This window comes from Boleophthalmus pectinirostris, unplaced genomic scaffold (assembly GCF_026225935.1).
Source record: "Boleophthalmus pectinirostris isolate CB_2022bp ecotype Guang Dong unplaced genomic scaffold, ASM2622593v1 HiC_scaffold_6, whole genome shotgun sequence".
Classification (NCBI taxonomy): Eukaryota; Metazoa; Chordata; class Actinopteri; order Gobiiformes; family Gobiidae; genus Boleophthalmus; species Boleophthalmus pectinirostris.
Window position 1 is genome coordinate 29,959,182 of NW_026571447.1, and position 14,284 is coordinate 29,973,465.

The following is a 14,284-nucleotide window of genomic DNA, read 5'->3' on the forward strand; positions in this document are numbered from 1 at the left end:
TGTAAAACATTATGTTTCAATCGTTATAAACCTGATTTTTATTTGCATTTCCTTTAGGTCAACTTCTAAATTTAGACATTGTTGCTTTAAGTTAAAATATGGGCTACAAAAGGTTAATGTTTGTTTAGAGATCACAGAGAAACAGCAGTCCCAGGTGGCTTAAACTCTTTCACTGAGAGGCAAGAGGCTAGAATATTTGTAAAGCACATTATATTTCAATCATTATAAACCTGATTTTTATTTGCATATCCTTTAGGTCACCTTCTAAAGTTACACATTGTTGCTTTAAGTTAAAATATGGGCTACAAAAAGGTTAATGTTTGTTTAAAGACACAGAGAAAGCTCAGTCCTACATGGCTTAAAATCTTTCACTGAGAGGCTAGTATTTTTGTAAAACATTATATTTCGGTCGTTATAAACCTCATTTTTATTTGCACATCCTTTAGGTGACCTCCTAAAGTTACACATTGTTGCTTTAAGTTAAAATACAGGCTACAAAAGTTTAAGAGATCACAGAAATGACTTGAACCCAGGTAGTTTTAAATCTTGCTTTGAGACACGTTATATTTCAGTCGGTATAAATCAGATTTCCTTTGGCTCACCTCTTGTCTTATCTCGTATGGTTCCAGATGAGTTCGTGCAGTAGCCGTGCCCTCACCATCCTGTCCACGGTGTTCGGGGCGTGCGGGCTGCTGCTGGTGGGCGTGGCCGTCTCCACCGACTACTGGCTCATCATGGTGGAGGGCATCATCCTGCAGCAGAACCAGAGCATGGAGGTGAAGATGGCGCTGCACTCGGGCCTGTGGAGGGTCTGCTTTGTGGCCGGTACGGAGCAGCCGAGCGCACAACCACTGTTCCACGGGTGTAAGCCTCCGGGCAGAGACAGATGTTCGCCAAGATGTACACAGAGCAGAGGTCAGGGGTCACGGAAGAGCGGAAAGTGGTTTGAAACGCTCCACAAGGAATCGTGCAAATGTAAAACTAACCTGCATAGAAAATGGACTCATAATAATTCATAAGATAGTCGGGAGAGAACTCAGAGTACCACAATGTCACAGTGTTTCTCTGTGGAAACTGATGCTGTGTCCTTAAGCAAGGCACTTCATTCACTTTAATATGAATATGTAATAGTAAAGATTGGCAGTCTCGCTTCTGTCAGTCAGTCCCAGGGCAGCTGTGGCTACAATAGGAGCTTACCACCACTGGAAAGAATGAAAAATGCACTCTAAACTGTGAGCGCCTCAAAATATAAATCCAAAGCATTATTATTATTAAAGAATTAAGGAATAACTAAAGACTGTCTCTAAAATAAATTACATTGAATCTCAACTTTACTTTCAGATCTTTAGTTTTTTTTTATTACACTACTGGTCAAAAGTTTTAGAACACCACGCTTTTTCCATTTTTTTTTACTGTTTACTGTTGACCAAAACGCATTCTAAACTTTTGATTCATGAAAGTGTCCACCTTTGGCAGATATAACAGCTGAACACACTCGTGGCTCGTTCTTTTTACAATAGAAATCAAATATTCTTCAGAAAGTTCTTCCCAAGTCTGTTGCAGAAGTTTCCATAAATGTGTGGCACTTGTAGGTTTCTTGGCTTTCACTCTTCTGTCCAGTTCATCCCAAAACCAGCTCGATGGGGTTTAAGTCTGGAGACTGTGCTGGACACTCCAGGATTTTCAAGCTTTACCATCTTGTTCTTTTTTCCTGAGGTAGTTTTGGCAGAGCTTGGACTTGTGTTTTGTTATCTTTTATCTATTTTTTAAACCTCTGGCTGTTCAGTTCTTACCTTTATACCATTTCAAGCTCCTCATTGGAATTCGGTATTGTAAAACTTTTGACTGGTAGTGTATTTTTTTTTATTTCACATTGTTCCAACATCAGCGTTTACAAAAACATGCTTGATTCTTTTTGCTATTTCTGATAAAAGTGGAATACTTGCACAATATTCTTGCGTCATGCCTCATCACACAATTGCCACTATTCACTGTAACTGTTTTTTTTTTTTTTTGTTTTTGTTTCCAAACAGGATCAGAAAACGGACGGTGTGTAGCGTCTGAATATTTCACCGAACCAGACATTGAAATCACCACAGAAAACACTGCAAATATTCTGAGTAGGTATATTTTAAAGTTTGCATTATGTAACGTTTCTGGTGGAGGACATGTTATTGCTTTGTTCAAAATATTCCACAGTGTGACTAAACTTAAACTTGTCTATTTCTTATCTCTTTATGGAGACAAGCAGGTGCAAAATCGTCCAAAACAAATGTCATATAGTAAATTTTTAATAAAGGGAGATCAAAATATCCCTTTCTCTATTTCACTGTAGGTGAAATAAACCTCTGTGTACTTGTCAGAATATAAAATGTTGACGTAAATGCCCCTTATATATTAGAAAGAGTAGTAGTAGTAGTAGTAGCAGTAGTAGCAGTAGCAGTAGTAGCAGCAGCAATAGTAGTAGCAGTATTTCTTGCTGACTTGCCCCTTTGTGCTCCTCAGAAATGGTGCGCACAGCCACTCCTTTCCCCATGGTGTCTCTGCTCTTCGTCTTCACTGCCTTTGTCATCAGTAACATCGGACACATCCGGCCACAGCGCACCATCCTGGCCTTCGTCTCCGGCATCTTCTTCATCCTCTCAGGTCACGACACTACAGTGCAACACGTTTACACCTTCAGTAACGATCACAATACACTGCAAATATGATTACTACTGAAATCTACTGGCAACTTTTCACACTTATATTTGTTATTCTAAAGCATGAACATACCTATAGTCCCTTTTTTTTTGCTTTATATATATTTACTTTTTATTCTACTTGCATGTTTTTATCCTGTGTATTGAGTATGTCTATATTTGTGAAACTATTCTTCGCACAGTGGTGAATTATTAGTAAGTTTGGTAGTTTCAATTACTTTCATTAATCATATTTTTGTTTTATTTTGCATATTTTTAAAGCTTATACAGGCCTGTTGCTTCTGTGCTGCCCAGTTCACAATTGGAGTGACCTTGCTGTTTAAATTTGTGCATTAATCTTGAATTTGACACACATTTTAACCTTGGAACAAATTAGAATGATGTATTTTAATTGCTCGATCTATAATTCATCAAGGTTTTATTATCAAGGAGCATGAGCAGAAAATTAAGCCTTCATCTCAATACATCACTGACCAATGTCAAGGCTGAATTCCTGTTTTATTTGAGTGTAGTAATTCTATGTGGGCACAGTTGCAGTTCGTGTTTGTGAACAGCAGATGGCTCTCTCCGCTTCTCTTCTCGCCTCGCCGGTGCAGCGCTGATAGTGGGGAGCTAAATTGACATTGGAGTTATAATAAAGGAGCGATCCCGTGACTCGTTTAAGAAAGTGTCTGCTCTGCGTTATGCACTCTGCGCTGTGGACAGGCTTTGACGCACCGTAGCACTGACACACGCTCAAGCGGAGTCCTCCTGGCGCTTACGTAACGCCATTATGTAACGTTTACGGCCAGTGTCGCAGCCTTTAATTTGATGAGCTGTGCTGTGGTATAATGATCCCATCTTACTAAAGCCAGCTATTGTCTAATCTTTCTTTTTGGGTTGACAGTTTAATTCAGTGTGGGCTAATTAATTATCCAGTTTAGTCTTAAGAGAAGCTGAATTAGTAAATATGGGGAAGAATTTTTGATCATTTGTCCAGATTTATGGAAAATATTAATTGTACATTTGTCAAAAAAGTAAATATTTAATACAAATACAAGTTTACACATTTTTAAATTGGTGATATATATTGAATCACTAGTTTCTTTGCTTAAATGCATGGTTTTATAGTAGCAACAGCTTATAAATATAGGAAACTTCATATCCCATGATTCATTTCAGCACAGACAGCATGAAGAAATATGTTTTTTACTTGAATTCTTAGGATTATGATGAAAATAATTCACACCAAAATCGTGTCAAGGTATTTTAAAAGCAAAAAAGTGTTTTATCTACAATTACATCAGTCTCTTCGAAATATTGCTACAAATATTGTATCATGAGATGCATATCGTGATGATATCGTGCCGTGAGATTTGGATATCTTTACATCCCTAGTAGCTATAGTTGCGATCTAATCACATTAAATTAGCTACTTATGCTCACCTTTTATTTACCTTTCTTCACGTCTTCACTGCAAAGTAGCCTATTTTATTATGAATATGTTAAGTCACTTTGGAGGAATGATTACTTCTAAGTACTAGACTTTACTTGTCATGTATTTAAAGTTAGAATTCTCACTTTTGTTATGTCCTGCTGTATATCCTTTACATCAATATTAATTTTCCACTAAAGTTTTCACACACACATACACACACATACTCAATTTTTTTTAAGTAAAAGTACAGATACGGGTGCAAATAATACTTACGTAAAAGTTAAAGTTTCATTAAAAATTTACTTAGGTAAAAGTATTAAAGTGCCCATTTAGAAATGTACTTAAAGATTTAAAAAGTAACAGTATTTCCCACAGATTTAGATTTTTCTCCTAAACTTTTTTCTTTGTATATTTGTGTTCAAACTATGTTAAAAATAAACCCCAGAGTTTTTAGCAACTTAGTAAAAAGAAATACTTACTCTCAAATGTAGTGAAGCCAACATAAAAAGTACCCACTTTCAAATCTACTTAAGTAAATGTATAGATACATAAAACTCATACTTAAAGGTGCATTCTGTAACTTTTCTGGAGGAGGGTCCATCTAATGTTTCACAGTACAGTATTAAACCTTTCTATCTTCATGGAGACCAAACCAAAAACAAGTTATAGGTCAGATCTGTGGAGAGGCAACCCTGCTCACAATCAGAATGCATGTTTTTCTAGGTATTTTTGAGCTATATAACCCCCTCTAATTTTATAAATGTAAAGTAAAGCTGGTTAATGTCAAAGTGTGGAACATTTCAGGCAGGGTAATGACATATCCATGGAAACAAGCAGGTGACGGACCCCCACCACTGCATTCAACATCACTTGACATGAATGGGAAGAAGTTTCTTATAGTAGGTTCAAGTAGGTCCAAAGCAAAAGAAAATTAAATTGTGTCAACTGGACAAAACTTTACTAAAAACACTATTATAGTTCATATGTTCAAAAATGTCAACTTCAAATTGGAAACACTGATACTGCTGAACACTGAGACTCTCACACGGTTCATTTTAGTGTAAAGACTTGACTAGCACTTCCAAAAAACATACCACTATCTCTTCTCTAAACACTTTTCTGTTTTCAATCCCATTTCTCCCCCTAACCCATGTTCTTTTTTTGACATGTTCTTGCGCTGACTCAAAGACAAATATGCTCGTGTACCTCTGCTCTTCCTCATTTATTTAAAGACCCACGTCGCGTTTGACAGGAGCATGATTTGTGCATTTCCTCATGTTTCTGACTTGGCTCTGGTGCCTTTTAACCCGCTGTGCTCCAGTGTGTAGCATTTAAATGTGCCATGGTCTATAAATACCTCCATAGGCACTGGCTACATCAGCTTTTGTTCAATATTGATTCTTTGATGTTGACCATATGTCGAAACTCATGCATTAAACATAGTGAAGACTGGATAAAGAGGTGGGACTTTAATCTTGTATGCTTTCCTTAAGGCTTTGGAGGCAATGCGGATGTATGGCCAATCATTTCATCAGGTTTAAGTGAATAGTGCAGTATTTATGTGTTCAGAGAAAGCTTTTGTGACCTTGTGTTGTTCTGGAAATGTTTCTTTGATGTGCTCCAACTGATTAAAAATCCATTACAGCCATATATTGTGAGCAAAAACCTGAGTTGGTTTAAGATGAAGCTGGCATCCACAGAGTGATATTCATTCAGCTTTCTGTTTGGATGATTAGTTTGAGTACATAAAAAACATTAAAAACTTTTGCTTTGTATAAAAATGGGAATAAATCAACAAAACTTTATAAAAAAATTATTTATAACTACCAGCTAAGAGCAAACGCAAACTGATATGCTTGCACCTTTGCACCTTTTTTGTGTTGTACGTCATTAAGGGACTGGTATGGTATGGTCTGTCTGTGTACCCCTGGTGGGTTTTGCTCAAGTTTTATTGTATATGTGCAGTAGTTAGTAGTTGATAGTAGTTTTACTTTTATCATATTGTTATATTTTATTATAATTTGCTGAGTGCACTTTGAAGGAGCAGCTCTGTATCTCATTACACTGTGTATAATGACAATAAAGGCTTTCTGTTGTACTGGTGATTCTCAGGTAGCCAGGCTGGCGCCACCTAGTGCCTCTGTTCAATTTCATTTCCCTCCAGCGACTAGGTTACGAGTCGGAATACACTAGATGATTCGCTAAAACCCTGGAAGTGCGAGTTCAGACACCAGCCAATCAGCAAAAAGCTATACATTTTGTGTTGTCAACGATTCCCGAAATCGAGGATTTAAAGTTGGAACAAAGCGAATGTTTGGTGAATTTTATCAAGGGGAAAGACGTTATTGTCCTTCATCCTACGGGATTTGGGAAAAGCTTAATATACCAGTTAGCCCCGTTAGCGGCGCATTACATACGCCCTGACCAAAAAGCAGCGACTGGTTAAATAAAAAAAACTACTCGCCTACCGTCAAGCGAATGAATTCTAACACTGCGAGGTCAGATGGTTTCTACAAAGTGAAACCAGCTGATGAATCAGGCTAGTTCTCAGAGCTCTCCTACTTAAATATATTACACCAAATTAACTTGTGAGCTTTAAACCATGTTAAAATATTGTTACCTCATCGAAAATATACATGGAGTTGTGTTTTGTTTCATTCACACGTTTGAGTAATCCTGCTTTAGTAGTCTGTCTACATTTCCAAAGCTCAAAATGCTCTATTTCATTTTTCAAGTTAATTTTACTTTTTGTTCAGTAGAGATGGGCAGTTTCAGGACTTAACTCAAATGATTCTAGTGAAGGTGTGTGGAGTTTAAAAGCACAGTGGAGCACATGACATCACAAGGTAAAATAGTTTTTTTCTGTTTGAGAGAAGAACACGTGTGAATGAAGCAAAACACAACTCCAGTTATGTCTCTGATGAGAAAACAGCATTATAAGATAGATAAAAAATGTCCAATATGCGCTCTTTCAAGGCACATTATGTAATTTTAAAGGGGGAGGGTTCACTACCTGGATGATTTCACATTATGGCTTTAAACTTATTCATCGTGCATATATGTAATTACAGATATTTTCTAAATACACCTGCATTCATTTTGTAGATCTAACTTATAACTTGGTCCATGTCCATGTAGCGTCTGCCTGTCTCCATGGAGAAAGATTAGTTTAAAACCACAACAATACTATGGAATATTTGAGACAAAATAATAATATCTTCATGAAACCAAGCAGGTGGCGTACCCTCCACACGAAAATGTACATCATGCACCTTTAATTAGCAAAATAAATGAACAAGCCCTGAAACAAGATTATATTTCTGAGCTAGATTTAGTGTGAAACCTTCGAGAATCACTGGTCTAAATGATTAATGACTTTGAATTAATTTCCTGTTCTTATCTTATAGTCAAATTAAATGAATGTTCATGCCATTATAATGAGAGTATGTGTCTTTATTAGTGTTAGCACGTGTGGAGCTGGTGATTTTAAATGATCGCCTACATTATGTCCCTGTGTGTGTGTCTTACAGGCCTGAGTCTGGTGGTGGGTCTGGTCCTGTACATCTCCAGTATAAACGATGAGGTGATGAATCGACCCCGGGAGCCAGAGCAGTTCTTCAACTACCACTATGGCTGGTCTTTCGCCTTCGCCGCGTCCTCCTTCCTGCTCAAGGAGGTCAGAATATGATTGTAGTAGTTCACTTCACAGTCTTAGGGGTTACAGAAGAACAGAAAAAGACACATTCTGACTAGGAATAAAACTTGTGGAATTTCACTTTGAGTTTTTAATTTGTATCCAATGCTGTAGCCACAAAGGTGATGGCACTGGTCTATAAATGATTAGAATGTAACAATAACCAAAATATCTTAATATTGTATCATCAAAAGTCTCACAATAGTATCACAATATATAAAATTACAAGTCTCTTTGCTTAAATTCATTGTTATGGTGCAGCAACAGCTAAAAAACAGACAGAACTACACAGACCATGATCCTTTGCTCTGTTTTAGTCCAGTCTACATGATAAAACAACTGTTATTAAGCACGTTTAAATCTTAATTTGGATTTGGATTATGACAGAAAAGTAGAATATTTTGTTCTTCCACAAAATATCGCAATAAATATCATATTGAGAGATTTGGATATCGTTACATCCCTATAAATTATCAAAATCAAAATACTGATAATACTGAAAGTGTTTTCTACAGTAAATAGCTATTTTTTTTATTGCAAAAAGTTGATTATAGGTCCTACATTACGCAAAATTGAGTTGTGAGCTTTAAGTTATGTTATAATGTTGTTACCTTGTAAAAAGCAGACCCCAAGTTGTGTTGTTTGATTCCCATTCATGTTTGAGTAACTTTTTATTATTTGTCTCTATCTCAATGCTCTGTTCCTTCTTATGATGTCATGTGTCAAGTGGTAGATTTAAAGTTAACTACAATTCCTAGACTTATATTATCCAAATGATTCTAGTGAAGGTGCATGGAGTGTGAAAACACAATGGAGCACTTCCTGTATTACCATATGATATCACAAAGTAGAACAGAGACAAGAATTTTGAGTAAATATGCAGGGTTTGTGCATTTGTGAAAGAAATATAACACAACTCCAGGTCTGTTTTGATGAGGAAACATAATAACATAGATCAGAAAACAGTGTATTTTGGGGCCTTTAAAGCGTAAACATAAGTAAGCCTGCAGAGTAATATATATGGTATAAAATTATATGCTGAATGTTTTAATTTTAAACTGTCGTTCACTCTTTTTTTGTAAAATTCTTCAGTAAACCTATCACATCTTATTGTTATTAGGATAATTTTTCATCAACTAATTGTATACTCCTTTATTGTATAATTGTGGTATCTTTGATCATTTGCGTTTCTGTCCCTCTCTGCAGTCTTGACGTAAATCTCTTGGATTATTGATGCTAGTTCTTGTTTCTTGTCACATCTGATCTCAAACCGCTTTTACTTTAAACTGTGTGTCGCGGAGCTGAGATAAATTAGGCTTAATTAAACTCAGATCGTTTCCAAGAATAACTGCCCCAACTGGTGCTGTTTCAAAAGCATAGATAGAGCAGACGCCAAGCATGTGTGAAAAAGAAGTATCTAATTTAGTTAAAATGGCTTGAATTCTGAATATCAATCTTCATTTGAGTAGTTTCTATGTACACTGCAAAAAGGCTTAGTCAAATTTAAGATATAAACACTTAAATCTATCAGAAAATGACTTAAAAGTAGTGAAATTATCTGTCCATGCAGCAAGTTATCTTAAAATAAACTACCTCTAGACTAGAATTAAGCATCTCAGAACTAGTAAGTAGATATTAAAAGTTGAAAACAAGATAAATAACCTGATATAAGTTTTGAAATCTTGGCCAGATGAGCGAAATTTGCACTGTACTCACTTTATTTATTCTTTATTCGAAGATCCTATATTACCTACAGTATATTGTGATCTGGCAATGTCAAAAACCTGAGCAGAGTTGTGTTTAATTTACACATTACAGAAATCCTTTATTAGTCTGTCTACATCTCCAAACAGTGGCAGAGTTAGCAATTTTAGGGCTCTAAGTGAACTTGAATTTGGGGCCCACACTATGATGCACAATTTTTTGTTTAGATTTTTAAATATATTTATTGTCTGTTTTTCCCCATTCTTCTTGAGACATGCACATCTCTTTTTATTTGAATTATGGTGGATTGGAAACTTGTCTTATTAGTTTGGTTGCCTACTAAATAACCAGAACTGAAAGTAGTTTTATTTTTTTGCATGTACAATAAAATTTTTGTTTACACCCATTACATATGATTATTATTACTTTTATTATGCTTATTGTTTAAAGGTAAACTACTCTCATTTGATGTCATATTGAGAGAAAATCTAATTGCTCTGAGGCTTCATCTAATCTGTTGGGGGCCCCTCCAGGTTTGGGGGCCCTAGGCAGCCACCTACTTTTGCCAAATGATAGCACCGCCTCTATTTCCAAAGCTCAAAATGCTCTGTTCCACCTTGTGTTGTCATCAAGGTGTAGTTTTCATAACAGCTACCTTTTACCTTTTATTCAGTAGAGATTGACAGTTTCAGGGCTGAAATTATCCAAATGATTCTAGTGAAGGTGTATGGAGTTTAAAAACACAGTGGAGCACTTCCTGTTTTACCATATGGCATTGCATGGTGGTATCTGTTTGAGAAATCAGCCTAAATATGCAGAATTTGTGTGTTAAACATGTGTGAATGAAACCAAATAAAACCCCAGGTATATTTTTGATGAGGAAACAACATAACATAGATCAGAATATAGTGTAAAATGGGCCCTTTAACCTTTATTTAAAATGCATTATTGTATACAGTAATGATGTCATCTTTGATCATTTGAGCTCTACTCTCCCGTCTTGGTTTATTGATGCTAGTTTCTTGTTCTTGTCTCATCTAATCTGCAACAGCTCTTACTTTAAACCTGATGTCTGTGTGTCTCAGGGGGCTGGGGTTCTGTCCGTCTACCTCTTCATGAAGCGCTACGCAGAGGAGGAGATGTACCGCCCCCACCCAGCCCTCTACCGCCCCCGCATGTCCGAGAGCAGCGACTACAGCGGCCAGTACCTGCACCCGGAGACCACCTGGCCCCCTCCCCACCCAAAGAGAGGCAGGAGCACGTCGGAAGGGTCCAGTGACATCTCCATCCAGCTCAACCAGACCCCCCCATCTGCGGGCAAAGCCAACCTGCAACAGTCCAGAGGGGGGCAGGGGTCAGCAGCCACGGGGAGTCCACCCTCTGCGTCATCTTCGGCTGGGAGTTATAACATGCCCGCTCAGTCTGGAGGCTACACGGGCACGCACACACTGCCCAGGGGCTCTCACGCCCAAGGCCAGGCTCTACCCCTGGCCGTGCCCCCCTCTCCGGTACCACCCCCGCACTACCACGCACACATCCACATGGGAGCTTCACCGTGCTAAGACTGCAGACAGAAAGAGGGACACTGGATTTCATTTTCATCTATACAGAACTGATTTGGTGAATGGGACTGCACAGAAGAAAGGAGAATTATGTGAACTTGAGTATATTTTCTGAAACCTTAAGAGTGACAGTGAAGATGAGGAGAGAGGAGGATAGAGATGGGAGAGGGAGGGTGAGTGAGAGAGGGGGAGAGAGAGAGGGGGGGGGGGGGGGGGGGGTTTGGGGTCTGCAGCAGAATACCAACATGCTGCAGTGCTGCGGGAAAACAGTGTGCACTTGGAAATGTACAAAGCAAAAAGATTAAAGTTTAATATTTCACAGTTTTCTATGACAGCAGATGTTACAGATATTTGTGCTACACTCCTCTCATTTTTATATCATATTTTCATCAACTCTATGGCTATAATGAAGATCACACAGCGGGGGGGCAGCACAAGTGAGTGGTGAAACAGTTATGCAAAATGGACAGAGAAATAGCAGAACTTATTTTTGTTGAAGCTACAGACCTGTACAGAGATGCAACACGACAGTTTGTTTCACTGCAGTAAATCATGAATGAAACTCTGCACTGTGACTGATGCTGGTCTGACACAGGCACACCCTCTGGACTCTGTGAGTGACACTCCGGACTCTGACAGCAGTCTGACGCCCTCTGCTGGCCGTGGCCCTGCACTGACCCTGCACCAGCCCCAGGCCTGAGTGAGCAGAACATTCAGTGGACTGGAGAAACTCACTGATTATGAAGCACAGAACACAATGAGCTGGGTAATGATGTATATTGAAGACAGATTTAAACAAATACAAAGAGGTTATTTTGTAAACCTTGTTATAGGACATGTAGAGAAAATCAGCTCATGAAATGCTGGACATCAACATACAGGATTTATTATACTTATAAGTATTTAGTCATTGATTTGCTATTCAATAGCTAAATAATACATAGTGCAAGATTTTATAGTGAGATTTACAAAAGACAGCGCTGCATATCATGAGTGTAACAGTGTGTATGTATATGTATGACTCTGATGAACACCACTGTGCCCCAGAGAACAGGGTAGGTTTATTATCACTGTGAGGCTGTTAAGATATGGACTACGGGGAATATGGAATATCATATTTTACATCGATGCAATGTTTAGTTTATGTAAGGTTCATATAAGACTTTAGTGAAGCAATGCTGCTTTATAAAAGAAATAACTTTGCAATTGTTTTGGCTATTTTAAGTAGTGCCTTGCTCAATGGCACCTCCACATAAGCTGAATAGATTTAAACCTATAGTTGTAAAATGACACCCTCACACCCTTAGGTTATTGTAGCATGGCTTGTGCCATCATAGAGTTAGCCTGCACTGCAGTTCCATGCCAATAGAGACACCATGAGCTTTGAGTCACACAGGGCTGTGGCTCTGCTTCAGCAGAACTGTTTTTGTACATGGTTCTTTGTACGAATGCTTCAATACAATTAAAGCTTTTAGTGCAAACCACACATGCTTCATCTCATGAGAGAGTTTATGCTGAGCTCCACACTTTTCCTGTCACTCGTATCTGTCTTCTGAGAGTAATCGTCTTCTGTTATAATGACCAGTATACTCATGACTCAGACTAGCCTCCGTGCACCTCTGTGGTTCATGTGGAGAGCTCTGCACTGCAGAGGCTCTGGTGCTTCCTCCTCAGTGTGTGCAAAAAGCCTCAGGCTGCAATTGATCACTGCTGTATGTTAGAGCATGTGAGCGGACATGTGTCAGCCACTCTGTCACTGTTTAGAGACATGGGAATGAAAAACACACTGAACATGTGGTGCATATGCTACACCAGCCTGATAATGTACATTTGTAATTCAAGCTTTGCACAAACACGATTGTGAAGATGTAGCCTTTAAACACATTTGAATAGTCTAGTCAAGGTCAGGCCATGTTAAATAACTGTGACAGTGTGAAAGTGCTAATGTTACATTAGGATGTGAGAGCTCCACATGTCATCCACACATCAATACCAGCACACAGAGCCCTGTTCTGATGGTGCAGGGATCATAATGAACATGACAGCTCAGAAACAGCTCCAACAGAGACTGCCTTTGTGGTCACAAGCCTCTTTTAAAATACCATTTATCTTTTTATGTATTAGCCTATTAGGAGCTCATTGTCCACATGTGATTTTAGCGCCTGCCTGTGTCTATAATGTATGTGTGTGTGTGTGTGTGTGTGTGTATGTCTGTGTGTGTGTGTGTGTGTGCATGTGTGTGTGTGTCTCTCTGTGTGTGTGTGTGGCAGTGAGGGCTGAGTGGATTTCTCTTTCACATCACCATTACCGCATGAAAGAGCCGTCAGTCTGCATTAGCTCTGCCTGTGTGTGTGTAAGAGGCACAGGCCCACTCTAAAGCTACTGAAGGTCATTGTCCGCTCACTTTGTGCATCTCGCCGTATGGATCCATGACATAACTTCATAAATTCACTACTGAGACATAATTGGCTGGGAGAGTCCATTATAAGCTCTATTTGCTTTGACATATTGATCAGCAAATACTACACCTGTTAGATACTTTGGTGTGCGTTTCCCAGAGGTACAAGCGTCCATCAGCAGCACAGAGGGAGGACGGTCCCAGTGGAGTAGCTCTGCATGGGGAAAAAGATGTCAATAACTGCCATAACCTGGTCAGGGCTAATAGTCTACTTACTGAGGCACAGGGGGCTGTAGTGAGCACGCTGCACACGCTCCAATAAGCACAAGCAGGCCAATATGATGGAGGAAGGGCTAACGCGTTAGCCTCGCGCTTAGGTTTGGGTCTGTGTCGGATGGGGCGTTACCTCACTGTCCTTTTTCTGGGGGTCTATGCGACAAGTTGCCTGCGTCGGGGAACGTGGAAGAATTAGAAAGAGGAGCAGATTCTCGGGCAGGCGGGAAGAAGATCGCAGGAGCCAAGGCACGGACCAATCAGCGCGCAGGGGGAGACGCATTCCCCCCAGTGCACGGCTGAGACTGGACAAACCACTGCTCAGTGACGTGTGCTCTGCTTTATGCACGTTCAAGCCTTTTCCGTCACGGTCATTTATTACCTCACAACTCCTAAGCGAGCGCCTGATACATGTTTATCCTCATTTTCTTTGCATCATTTTCCTCCACTACAGACTTGTCATTTAGAGCCTTATTTCCGTTCAGTTCCCGCGTTCCCTGGGAGAGCGACGCGCTGCAGAATAGTTGAATAATA

The 14,284-nt window shown here is 39.0% G+C and overlaps 1 protein-coding gene across 2 annotated transcripts; it reads left to right on the plus strand.

Moving 5' to 3' along the window:
• Positions 1-629: 629 nt before the first annotated feature.
• cacng7b (calcium channel, voltage-dependent, gamma subunit 7b) lies at positions 630-11,079 on the plus strand. Of its 2 annotated transcripts, XM_055164110.1 has the most exons (6): positions 630-825; positions 2,034-2,120; positions 2,506-2,646; positions 7,650-7,795; positions 10,603-10,825; positions 11,012-11,079. In XM_055164110.1, exons 1-6 carry the CDS (start codon positions 630-632, stop codon positions 11,077-11,079), a joined length of 861 nt encoding a protein of 286 aa, XP_055020085.1. The 2 variants fall into 2 exon arrangements, with proteins under 2 accessions (XP_055020085.1, XP_020783741.1); XM_020928082.2 differs by having other exon boundaries at positions 10,603-11,079.
• Positions 11,080-14,284: the final 3,205 nt, after the last annotated feature.